The following is a 12,816-nucleotide window of genomic DNA, read 5'->3' on the forward strand; positions in this document are numbered from 1 at the left end:
GCGAAATGGAGTTTCGGATGGCACATTTGATCGTTTGTTGGGTGTGCGTGTGCGATGTGCTTACGAATACAGATGTGAGGTGTGACGGATAATGCGTGAGAAGATCGAGGAGGAGAGAAAAGGGATGAGGGATGCGAGGAAGAGATGATAGGGGAGAGGCGAGGCACGAGAAGTGAACCTTGAGTCTGCATTGACCTCCGCGCTGGTATGCGTATGCTTTTGATGGTTTGATAGCTCTTGCGAGCGGTATGCTTTTGTGTTTCCCAGCCTAGTCCCAGGACGGATTGAGACTGGATGCGTTCTTCATGGGTTGGACCGGGCTGGCTGCAGCATCGCTGATGGAACCGCGACCATTGCTGCTCCAACGCGATGACGCCGCCATGTCGTGGGGGACCCACTTGCGCGCCTCGTCGATCGAGGCCTGCCAGCGTGCCACGTCCGGATGCGTGTAGACGAGGAAGAGGTCCGACTCGACAAAGTCGTGTGCGGGCGAGCTGGCGGTGTTCGAGACGTTGTTGTGGCGGACAGTCTGGACGCGCAGGTCCCAGTGCGTGCCGTCCGAGCCGACGACGGTGCTCTGTCGGTCGGCTGCACTCGAGTGAGGACTAGTAGGGAGACCACTGGCGACGGCTGTGGCCTGCACAGCTTCGCTCTCTGCAGCTACGAGTCGCAGGGCATCCAGCAGAACGGCGACACGACCACCGCAGGCGGCTCGCACTTCGTCGTCGCTCCACACATCCCACAGCTTGGCTACAGCTTCTTTGCCGATGCCAGCTTCGGAGGAGGCGCCGTCGTCGCCGTGCCACTGCCCACGCACGTACAACTGACGCTGCTTCTCCACCGTGGTGACCAAAATCTCGTCCGCCGACAGCGGCTCGGCCGTCTGGATCTTGCGCTTGGAAGCTTCGGCCACTTGCGCGCTAGGAAGGGAGCAATCGTAGCGGTGGCTCCAGACCAGCTGGTGGCCAGTGAATGGGGTAGGAGGAGCGCTGCTTTGAGGCAAGTCAGCCACGATCGGATTTGGGACAGTGGATAGAGAAGACAGCACGGGCGTCTGTGGAGAAGGAATGCTGAGGAAGGGCAGGTTTTCGGTGCGTCGACTGCGAGCACGTCGACCGGATCTGCCACGCTCGCCGCCGTCCTCTTCGTTCTCGTCCCCCTCGCGGCTGATGGCTTCGTCAAAGATGTCGTGCACACGAGTCTCGACGGGTGGCTTGGGGACGGAGCGTGACTGCAGGAAACGGTCCGAGAAGGGGTGCGAAGAGCCATTGTGGGCACTGTCGTCATTTTGCTGACGGCGCCCAGCCGCGATGTCGTTGGCGGAATGACGGACGAAGAACGCGCTCTGCGTTGCGTAGCGAAGCTTTTCGTCGGCATGAGAGTTGGTGCGAGGTCGCGAGGCGTGCCAGATCTTTGCGCCTTGCTCGGCAGGCACGGGAGGATCCATCTGATCTTTGGGCACCCTGTAGATGCCGGAGCCTACGCCTTCGATGTGAACCTCGTAGCCAAAGTCGTCTGCGATGGTATCGCACCACTGCTTGAATTCTGCAGGGGTGAATTCGAACTTGTGGTCCTCGTGTCGGAAGACTCGGTCGGTGCGTCCGGTGGGATCGGGGAAGCCAGGGCGGGTCTTGAGGTCTTGGCCAAAGTTGTCGTTGAAGCAATAGTTGGGAGTCGTGACAAGGACGATGCGAGGGCGGTATTTGCCAAACACGGTGGGAGCGAACTGCTGGAGGGCGGGCTCGTCGAGATGCTCAATGATCTCGGTTGCGACAAAAGCGTCGTAGTCGTCGAGCGTTTCGTTTTCGGTCTCGACGGGTCCTTGGAAGAGGCGCACGTCGAGCGACTTCCAGCGAGGGCGGTTCTTGGCCAGAGCGAGACCGTGAGCCGAGAGACTGGCCTTGGCATTCTCAAGCACCTTACGTTCGACGTCGATCCCGATCAAACGAGAGAGGACGATATCGTTGGGACTGTAGATCCAGTGGCGTGAGGAGAGAAGGGCATCGCTGATCACATCGTCTGCACCTTCTTTGCGCGAAGGCTTGCTGGGGCGGATGAGGGCTGGGAAGCGCTGGATGGGAAACTGATCAAGCTGGAAAGCAGGCTGCATCAGAGCCGAGAGCAGCACGCCATTGGAGCAGCCGACGTCGACGACCGAGTCGGATCGCTCCTGTCTGAGCTTGCCCAGCACCCACGACTGTCTCTGCAGCCAGAGAGGCGGATCAAAGTAGATCTTGGCCACCATTGCGATAGGCGCGGAAGATCCAAGGTCTGATTGCTTGCTGAGCGAGTCCGGAAGGGATGTGACAGCACCTGAGAAGCGAGGATGCTCCTCAAATGCTGCTGCCTAGATGACTTGTCAATTACCTGTGCGGAGCTCGAGGCCTCGGATCGGATGTTGCGAAGTGGTGCAAATGAACACAGAGGAGCAACGCCTCTTGATCGGATCGCTTCCGAGCAGATGTGCTCAGCTGTTCCGCAAAGATGAGCTACAAGCCGCTCTTTGAAGGAGAGGCGGAGAGAACGAGAGAGCGCAGAGTCTGTTAACGGGCTTGATGGTGGTCGAGGGTGTTCTTTTAAAGTGTTCGGGGCGGAGAAGATGCGAATGGCAGTAGAGGCTGCCCTAGAAGCGATCAGAGAGAGTGAGAGCGCAGAGGCTCGCGGCAAGTCAACGCTTTGAAGGCGTTGACTGTTCGAGGGGAGGGTGGGACTGGAAGAAAGGGGCTGCTGCCAAAGCTAGATTTGTGCGCTGCGCAGCAACGTATCCAAGAGCAAGACAGCTGCTGTCCCAAGCGGAGCAAGACGAAGGGCCAGGAAGGCGATCAGAGGATGGTGGCGGATGGGAAGATGAAGCTCGAAGAAACAAAGTCAGTGTACCACGGTGCCAAGTCAGCCATTCGGGCGCCTTCCGAACCAGTCTCACATGCACACCTCTTTCTGTTCCCATCACATCACATCTTTGGGTTCGGAAGCGAAGCGCATGCATCCACCTTGTGAAATCACATGAGATGTGCACACAGTGCGAAGCACGCCTAGCTCGCAAAAGGTGGGCGCAAGCACAAGCTCAAATTGACAAGCTCGATCGCGTTGGACGAGCTGCATCACATCATCCGCATTCATTTCGTATTACGTACTTGACGCGCCCCAAGACGGAAGACGAGCGGCTGCAAAGGTGGTGCTGGTGGCGTCGGCAGCGGCGCAGAATCCTTGCGACTGCAGTCCTGCGGCATCGGTGAAAGTGAAGTGAAAGCGTCAGAAGAACGGCCATGAAAGAGCAAAGGAGAGTCAGCAAACCCGTGTCCATCTCGTTTAGCCGGACCAATGAGAGAAATGCGGGGTCGGGTCGGGTTTGCATCTGTGCTTCTCCCGCTCCCTCTCTGTGTGTCTCTCTCTCGCTTGCTTGCTGCTGATTCGCTTCGCTTCGCTTGAACTGCTGACCCTTTTTTTCTTTCAGAAGAAATCTGGAAAGTGGCAAGATCCCAAAAAATCTGGGGAAACCCAGGGTGAAAGTCAAAGCGCTCTTCTGAAAGCGTGTGTATTCGAGGAGGACGTCAGACCTCCAAGCCGAGCTGAGCTGCCGATCCAGTCGCCACCACACCGGCTGTGCCGGATGCGATACCGTTACCGAGCGCAGTCTCAAGGGAGGCAGTTGTGAAGCGCAAGACCAGAGCAGATGTGACAGCTACGGTGGGTGTGTACAGCTTGATCACGATCCGAGCCGTCTTGAAGAACGCCTCAAACCTAAGTTGTCTGTCGGTTCCCTTGCAGACGCTTTTTGCAGGCGCCTCGGCCATCTCGGGCTGTGAACGTGGTCCATCGGGGGGCGTGCCGCCGCTCATTTGTCTTGCCTGACCGATTCGATCGCTGCATCCGATCTCAGCGCAACAACACACACACACACACACACATGCTCAATCTCGAGAAACTGTTTTGCCGCGTCATGTCAATAGCGGCGCACGACACTTGACAAAGCAGGCCGCACTTGGGAAGGACAGGATCGTGTGCCATGATCAAGTATTTCCAGTTCAGAAGCGCGCCTAGCGCGGCGTTTCTTGCTCTGAGAGATTGTTGCGCTTCCGTCCGGCAAACGGTTACGTTGTAGCGAGCCGCTTGTCTCCGTGCGTAAACAAGCTCTGCGTGGCAGCCGAATGGGCGTGTTTCGGTCATCCCTTCGCTTTTGGCTACCGCATCGACCTCGTCAAAGCGCACGACAACGATCAGCGTGGACATGCGCTGGTCTTGGCAAGCCACATGCACATCTTGAGACAATGGCGCAGTCTCGACCGCGGAGAAAAGGACTAAGCGATAGATGCATCTCGCACCATTGTCACGTCTGACAATGAGCAATGGCGTGTCCCAGTGTTCCCGCGAATGCTGGAAGCTATGTCGATCAGATGGTCGTTCGCTTATTGGGCAAATATGAGATCTCCCGATGATCGCCCGAGACTTGCCGTCCTCTGCCGAATTGCCGGTCCTTTTGCGCAAACCTCATTGTTCCTCTGTGACCTGCTTTGGGGGACGATGCTACGCTGGCGTCATGAGCGGCCAATCAGAACATTCGACACTGATCGAGGCGGCAAAGGCAGAGAGTGCGGCTGTCCGTTTGGATTTCATTCTGGGCCTCATGTGGACTTTTTGATACGACGCAACGGACCGGTGAATTCCGTTCCAGCCCGGCAGTGGATTGTGTGCCTTGTGCCATGCGAGCGCGAGAGATGGAAAGAGCCGCTCGACTGACCCGCTGTTGCTGGCGGAAGGGAAGGCGACAGATACAGTACGTGGTCGCGGCTACCGGTCAACTCGAATCACAAGGGCGCTCCGAATATCCGGTCTATCGAATCAGTCATCGCTGTCATTTGACCGGTGAGGCGGTATCTCAACAGATTCCCGCATACGTGGACGCAGGGTTGACCACGGCCTACTGTCGAAGATGGATGATGGCGGGCGTTGACACCTCGACTTGTGTGGATCGGGAACGTGTATCGCACGCAACCATAGATGGGACCGATCGAAGCGATCGCATGCAGGATTCAAAGCCTTCCGTTCCGAGCCATCGCGGAAGGGATGCTCCGCTGCAGGTAGGAGGCAGGGCAGCCGCTCGCGAGTTGTCTTGGCCTTTCTCGCCTCTCCCGCCCGGCAATCGTTTTCTCTGCCGAAGCGTTAACCAGACTGAGAAGCTGCGGTATCAGATGGACGAGGACCTTGCATCGGTCTTCTCCGGCTCCTCGTTACCTTTTCGAAATTCAAAACGACCGCCCGCACTCAGAGAGAGGAAATGGATTGCCGTCAGCCGCTGCAACAGCAAAGCACCCACCAAATTAGCCCCGTCTGCTCGGGATTGCCGAGGCACGGTCGGTCGCTGTGCTTAAGCGAGGAAGCAAGGGCGAGACCAAAGTCAACCCTTTCCAGCCCAGCAGCACGCAACAGCCTCAGTCCGACACCCCTCATCCACCGAGAGAGCAATCCCAGCCGCCTGCACCAGGCTGCCCCGTGGATTTTGGATTTCGTGTTCCTTAGAATCTGACTGCGGCAATTGCAAAGCGGCTACGCGACAGCCCCTGCATGCCCCGTGGTCACTTGACCGCACCCTCTTCCCTCTTCAGTCTGGTATTGACCAATGCGAGGCCTTGCCTTGACCTCTCTTGTCGGGTCCAGCCTCAGTAGTAAGAAGCACAGCATGCTTGTCATACCGCACGTTGAGTCCATTGCTTCCATCAATCTGGCGCTGCACTCGAGAGGCCTTGAAGAGTGGAAGCTGTCAGGACTCCAGTCGGAATCGCGTTCGGATTAAATTTTCAATTTGGCGACTCCTCTGACTCCTCTCGAGGAAAGCGGGGATAGAGCGCTGTGATTGGCTGCCAGAAGTCCTGATACACCAAAAGTAGCAAGCCTCGCCTGCCAAGATTCCACGTTGGAGACACTGCCAGCCTCATCCGGAAGCTCAATTCGATGGACTTGCTCTTATAATACCATGCGTACGAGAGTTGTTCACCTGCGCCGTCGAGACAGCATTGAAGTGACACTTGCAGATGTGCAAGCGTGTGTGTGTGTGGATGTGTTTGAGCGCGTGCCTCTTCCACGTCGCCAGCTGCAAGGCAAAGGTGGAGAACAGCATGGCGCGCGCTTCTCAAATGCACTCGACTGCAGTCCAAAAAAGTGGTGGACCCCGGCAATCACAGCTCTCTGGCCTGCTGAACCCGTCTGCAACGCTTCGTTTTTGGTGGTGGTTGACCCTTGTCTGGGCCCTGTTCTTTATTTTTTTCCCTGCTTTTGTTTGACGTTCGGCAGCAGTGGCAGAGCAGGAAGAATGGATGGCAGCCTGCATTGTCGAGGGCCAATCAGAAAAAGAAGCTGTTGCTGTCGCCATCTGCTCCTCCTCTTCCCAATTCCAAAAATTCCCCCGCCTTCCTCGACACTGCCCGCGTGCTTGTTGCTTGAGTGCTCGTCTGCCGCACCCTTTTTTTTTGGTCTGTCGCGGCTGCACCAACCCTTGCCCGCTCCTCGAAGGCCAACTTTTTTTTGTTTGGTTGGTTGCCTGTCATCGTGGTTGTGTGTTGCTCGTCTGTGTCTCGCTGTTCACCCAGCACACACACCTTCGTATCTTCAGCATCATTATCATCAGCACCATCGACGACGACGCCTTTCGCTTCGACCTTCTTACACCTTGATCGACTCTTTTGTTTCGCTCGGCTTTCCTCTTCGAACAAAACACCAACGTCTCGTTGCCGATCTTCGACGTGCTTTCTACTGCCTCGGTTTCTGTCACGGGTCCGCTTGGTCTGGGTCGCCTTCAAGTCACCGTCTCGCACAGTCTCGCTCGCTTCAGCACTTCGGTCTTATTGCTCGCACGCCTGCGTCTTCCTTGGCACGACTTCTCGTTCGGACGTCACTGTGTACAGTCACAAGGTTCTTGACGATCCCCTCCCACCTCTGGTACGACTGACAAGCTTTTCCTACTCTCAGTAGAAGAGTGCTGTCATCTCGCATCATAGATACTTTCTTCGAGAAAGTATCGCGACTCATCGGCTCAGTCTGGTTGAAGACAGGACCGCCTAAATTACCCCCCTCATCAGCAGCATTCAACTCCACCCAGCGGCTCCCTTGCCTGTTGGCCTTCCCCTCAAGAACCTCCTCCTCGCTGTTCCATTCATCTTCCATTCTGAAGCACCGTCACCGCTGTTGCAAGTCTCGCCGCCGGTCTCGCCTTCCAAAGACACCTCACTTCGTGGACGCATTCCACGAAACCCTTCATCCCCTCCTTCTTCGCTGCACGACGTGAGTTTCCTTTCTCCCTTTTCTTGTCGGACGCTACTTTGTCGCTTTGCCCGCCTCGTACCGCATGCTTTCAGCGATACAGGCTATAGGTCCTCTTCGGCTTGCCTCGATAGTAACGTCGACGACGCTAGCAGCAGAACCACGCACCGTCCGAACTTGAGCGAGACGTCTGCCCACAGCTCATCGTACCCACATTCACCCTGTCAAAGAGTGCTTGTGCGCTGTCACGCAAGCTGTGCAGATCGCCCCTAGCTCAAGTCGACGGAAGGTGTACTGATTCGCACCCACCGCTCATCTGGCCAGACGTTTCCAAGAGCCTTCGCAGCCTAACCACCTCCTCCCCAACACATTTTTGCGTTCTTCCCTTGGCCTTCGTGTCCATTCTGCTCTCCGACCATTGCGGTCTTGCACGACATTGCTCTGGCCCACTCGCCGCCCGCAGACCGCAACGAAGGTACGAATCTTCGCATGAGCTTCTCGCAATCCGCCAGTAGTCGATTCTCTCCAAGCAGCGGCAGCGCCACAACCGTAAGTGTCAGCGACAGCAACAATGACAATGTCCTGTCAGCAAGACAAAGGCTCACCCATAGCTCGTCCGCTTTCCCACACGTCCATCAGACCTACACCGTGGCCAATCCCTACCGTCGCGCCTACAACGAGCAACCGCAAGCCATGACCATGACCATGCCCTTGAGCGGCCTTTCGCCGCCCTCCAAAGGCTTCTTCGCGCCGTCCTCGATGCCCAATTCGAGAACCGATGCTTCGTCCAATGGTGTCATCTCTTCGGCAGTGCCGAGTCGTGGTCGCAGGAGAGAGTCCATCACAGGGCAGATGCGTCGAAAGGGCACCGACACCATCTCGGCCGCTGGCGCCGGTGGTGCTTCGGCCTTGTCCATGAGTCGTGCTGCCAACGGCGGTCCCGGGTCTCCCACCGGCCGAGGCATTCCGATGATGGCACGCTCGCCTCGCATGGGCGGTGTCGAGATGGGTGGCCTCTCGACCTCGTTTGGTGCCGCTGCCGAAGCGCTCTCGCTCTCTTCGTCCATCACATCCAACTCGACAGTGGCACCCGGCTCTTTCCAGGCCCGCAGCAATGCGCAACCTATCAAGAACGAGGGTCGCTCGCAGGGCCACTCGCATTTGGGCGTCGAGTGCTTTGGTCCGTCCAGTCTGGACAGCACTATGCCCATGCCGAGCCCTGGCATGATCACCACCAACTCGAGCGTCAGCGGAGCGTTGGATAACGGCGTCAAGCGCGACCGTCGCGCTTCGATCAGCTCGACGGGCACGGTTGGCGACGATGACGAGAGCAAAGGTGGCAAGCACGAGCAGCTTCACCGTTGCGAGAGCTGTGCCAAAGTGTACCGTCACCCAAGCTGTCTGATCAAGCACCGATGGGAGCACACGGTCTACTGGAAGGAAGCGTCCAAGTTCCTCATGAGCAAGCATCAGCAGGTGCAGCTGCTCGAGGCTGCGGCCATTCTGGTGGGCATGGATGCCAACGCTCAGTCACTACCTGAGGAGAAGGCGCTGTGGCCGGCTGCGGTCAGTCCTCCGTCGTCTGGGCTGTTGGGATCCGAGTCGATCAACTTTGAGACCTTGATGGCCTCGAAGCGTCGCAACACGGTCTCGAGCCACGCGAGCGGCAGTCCGGCGCGTGGACCGACGCCTTCGTTGGTGCCCAACGACAGCAGCGACGGCAGCACCACAAGCACGTACGATCCTTCGATGCGCAGTGTCACTATGAGCCCTCTGGCTGGTCTGGGCAACATGCGCCTGACCGAGGGTGATGGCAAACACCGCCACATGGGCCGCTACCGTCTCGACGACAGCGCCAGTGGCAGTGGCAGCGGTAGCGGCAGCGATCGTGCTGACCGCTCCGGCTCCGCCGAGATGTACGACGACGAAGAGGTGGACGATGAGGGTCATCACGACGATGGCGAGGAGCGCTACGGTGCCGACGCCGGTGGAGACGTGATGGCCAACATGGAGATGGACGATGTCAACTGATCGTCGCACCCATCTTCTTGTCTTGTGACCACGCCATCTTGGACGTCTGCTGCTCTCGCATGTCAAGCTGCCATCTGTCGTCCCTGTCATCACGTCTCATCTTGTTTATTCGCGCTGGACCATGCCTTTCGATTCTCTGCCTCCTTTATAACTTCATAAACTTGTTCCTTCATGTGACCGTCTTCCTCGAGGCCAAAAGAAGCTTCGAGAATGTATTATCATCATTGTCAACCACACATCAAAATGTCGAATATCATCGATCCAGAGGTACAAGGCGTAGGTGACAGTGTCTGTCATCGCATCGTTGGCAATCTCGAGTGAACGTGATGTTTCAAGACGTGGGCTTGACTGCACATGGAGATGGCGCGGGACCCTCCGAATGGGTGAGACATCGACCCCAGGGTCATCGGAAGCACCGAACAGAGACATGGAGCAGGGAAGGTTGTGCCCCGACTGTCGCAGCTGATCAGTGAAAATCGCAAATCGGTGATACCGATTTATGATACAGGCAGCGGGTCGGCAGCTGTTGCTCGTGAAAATTCGACCGATGCTGCGAAGCAACAAAGTGCCCAGCAGGTGACCAACAGATGCAGTCACGAGGCGCGGTGGTAACCACGCTTCTCCTGATCTTTTCTTGCTTGCCCCGACAACTCCATGTCCTTTTCCCGTGTCTGACCCCGGGCGAGTCGAGGTGATGACGCTCACAGTCCGGCACGGTGGCACGGCAGGCTCCAAGTCGTCAGGCCACTAGGCTAGCGAGGTAGAAGAGCGGGAGATGACGTCCGGAGATGAGCGCAACGTCACCTTTGTCGCACGCTCGACGGGGTCGAAAAGCGGGGAAGCTCTGGCCGTATTGCAAATAAGGCGCGCGCGCGTCATGGAGGGATCTTCAAAAGAGCGAGTTCTGTCTCCCGCTCGGCTGTGCGCGCGGGGTAGATCCTCAGCATCATCCCGCCGTCTGACCGGGACGAACGACGAAGCCAAGCTCGCTCGGTACGGCATCTAGTCCCGGTCGAAAGCGTCATTCCCAGCTCGCTTGTCCTTGTCCGGAGAAGATCAGGTGCTCACTGTGCACATTCGACAACCTCAAAAGCGCCTGAGCTTTCGGAGCGGCACATCCTGTCAGGCCTACGCCGATGCACAAAGGTTCGAAGTGCGTCAGTTTGCAGTTTTGTGCGTGCCCTGCGGCGTATGGAGAGCGGAGATGAAATCTTGGAAGGATTCTGGCGTCGCAAACAAGACAGCGGCAAGCCAAAGCGTCATTCATTACTGGACCTTGGTATGTCTTGGCCCTTTGTCCTCGCATGCTTTTGAGCTGGTGACTCTCGAGACTTCATTGGACCGATAGATGCACCATTGTCGCGCGCTGGGTCTGAAACACAAAAGGGGTCTTGTCCTGACCAGAGCCGGGACGGCGAGGTTGACACAAAGCTCGTTGAAGATTTGCTGCTGCCCAAACCCAATATCCGCGTCACTGCATAGGCGAGCCGTGGGCGTCAGTTTGTATGATGCGGGAGAGCCAAGCGAGGCGCTGGGCTGCACGGTCACCACTCTTGACATTGGGTGTCCCCACATTGTACCAGCGCTAACTTAACTGAAGAGATGACATCCGGGAGCGCGAAGCCGTAAAGCCGTGGCCTTGTTGTCTAAGGTCAATCGTTACGCCGCCAGGCAGACTCGACTTCTGACCTTGACTGGGGCGTGTGTCTCAGATGATGCTTCTGTCGCCCTGAGCCTGCATTTCACACTCAATGCATCAGCATCCTTGGTCGGCCCCCGCACTCGAGGCGGTCATATCCAATAGCGCCCCCGCAACGAGAATGGCGACGAGGTTGCAAGCAAAGGGAGATGAGTCCATGGTGACAAGCAGAAAGCCGACATGTCCTGTTGTGCAGTCTGGGCAAGAGAGCGTTGGCAGCCTCATCTGTCTCTGGACCGACGCCGAAAGATTGAACCAGGACCACGAACGAGGACTGCACTGCTTGAAACAGAGCCGATGACCAGCCTCTCAACCTATCGAGCCAAAGTATGGGTCACTAGCAAGCAAGTGAAAGGCACCGGCTGGACCCGGTGGTAGGGATGAGTCGGCACTCTTGCGCTTATTTCGGTGCCACCGGCGGATCTCGTGTACTGGATGTCTGTGGGCTGTTCTGTCACGAGCAGGATGTCTATGGAGCCCGACGTCGACGTTGCAATGGCTCAACACCACAACAGCATGCACCATCTCGAACTTGGTCAGCAGCATGCTCGGTCGATCCTCCTTCTTGGCAACCATGACCGCCACCACTGCCAACACCTGATCATCAAACCTTAATTTGATTGGCGGGTCGAGCTCTATAAGCCGCCATCGCAGCCTCTCTTGGCAAACAAGAACGTCGCTTACGACGCTTCCGTCCTCGTCGCACGTCGCTCCGTTCGACGGAAGGGCGCTCTTTGTCTCAGATACCTGCAGCCAACGAGAAACCGTCTTCCTGGTAGCGAAGGCAAGTAACCTGCTTTTTTAAAATTAAACCCAAACCGAGCCTCTCTCTCACCTGCGAAGAAGCTCACTTATAATAACGTGCATGCAAGAATATAAGAATGTGGAGCCGTGCCTCGCTATGATTGCCGTACACTGCCCTGGCGCCTCGACGACGCACAGGGCGCAATTCTCCAAATTTCAGTTCCCACTTTCACGCTATGGCCTGACTTAACGAGGCGCTCTCTCTCTCTCGCTGTCTCCCTCCGCCTCTCCACGCCGCTTGCCCCCAATCCATCTGCGTGGAGCCGACGAGGGAGCATGGCTGCCAATCACAGTCTCCTCTTTATTGGTCGCTTTGGTTTCCCCATGTTTCGTTTGTGCAGCTGCCAAATTCCAATTCCCTGTCGTCACAAGGCTTCTCTCTGGCTCCTCAGCTGTCGATTCAACTCCGCCCCCGCCGACATATACATCCGCTCACATCGTCGTCAAGTGGGCCGTGTGACTGCTCGTTGGCTGATCTTGAGCTCTGTTTCTCCGCTCTCATCGCATCACAGCGCATCATCTTTTTCTTTTGTCTTTTTGTCTCGACCACGCACGCACCCACGCACACTCGAATCCAGCCGAGTTCAAGTGGAAACTCTCTCTCATCCTATCCGGCCTGATTCGAGCTGCAGCCCGGCCCAACGAGCCTCGTCCATCCTTTGGGCCTCGCCATCGCTTTGCCCCGCTCATCCCAATATAACCCTCCGACCGTACCTGCCATCGCTTCGCTTCGATTCCCCTCCATCAAACCCGCTGGTTGCCTCTTTCTCTCCTCCCCAGAGCTTGGCTTCCTATCCTCCATCACTATCATCTCTACTGTGCCTTCAGCACCTTTGCTTGATACCCGTGCTCGAAGCGCCCATCTGCTTTTTCTGCTTCCGCTTCTTCTTTGCTAGTTGCTCGCTTTTCGCAGCTTTCACGCCTCTGGACGACCGACAGTTTCTGTTATCGGAATCTGTGCCTTTCTAGCCAGCTCGCTCTCTGCTCTAGATAGGCGAAACTGCAGCGATTTGGCTTTCGTAGTCTCT

General features: G+C 57.0%; 2 protein-coding genes across 2 annotated transcripts; one reads left to right on the plus strand and one right to left on the minus strand.

Annotated features, from left to right (window-relative positions):
• Positions 1-268: 268 nt before the first annotated feature.
• On the minus strand, positions 269-2,245 carry PSEUBRA_003154 (3'-RNA ribose 2'-O-methyltransferase, Hen1; the record flags this gene model as incomplete). The annotated part of the gene is made up of 1 exon (XM_016436284.1): positions 269-2,245. The coding sequence occupies one exon, from the start codon at positions 2,243-2,245 to the stop codon at positions 269-271; it is 1,977 nt and encodes a 658-aa protein (XP_016292324.1).
• Positions 2,246-7,743: 5,498 nt separating this feature from the next.
• Positions 7,744-9,285, plus strand: PSEUBRA_003155 (Zinc finger, C2H2; the record flags this gene model as incomplete). The annotated part of the gene is made up of 2 exons (XM_016436276.2): positions 7,744-7,803; positions 7,894-9,285. 2 exons carry the CDS (start codon positions 7,744-7,746, stop codon positions 9,283-9,285), a joined length of 1,452 nt encoding a protein of 483 aa, XP_016292325.2.
• Between the last annotated feature and the right edge of the window lie 3,531 nt (positions 9,286-12,816).

This window comes from Kalmanozyma brasiliensis (assembly GCF_000497045.1).
Source record: "Kalmanozyma brasiliensis GHG001 unplaced genomic scaffold PSEUBRA_SCAF20, whole genome shotgun sequence".
In the NCBI taxonomy this organism is placed as follows: Eukaryota; Fungi; Basidiomycota; class Ustilaginomycetes; order Ustilaginales; genus Kalmanozyma; species Kalmanozyma brasiliensis.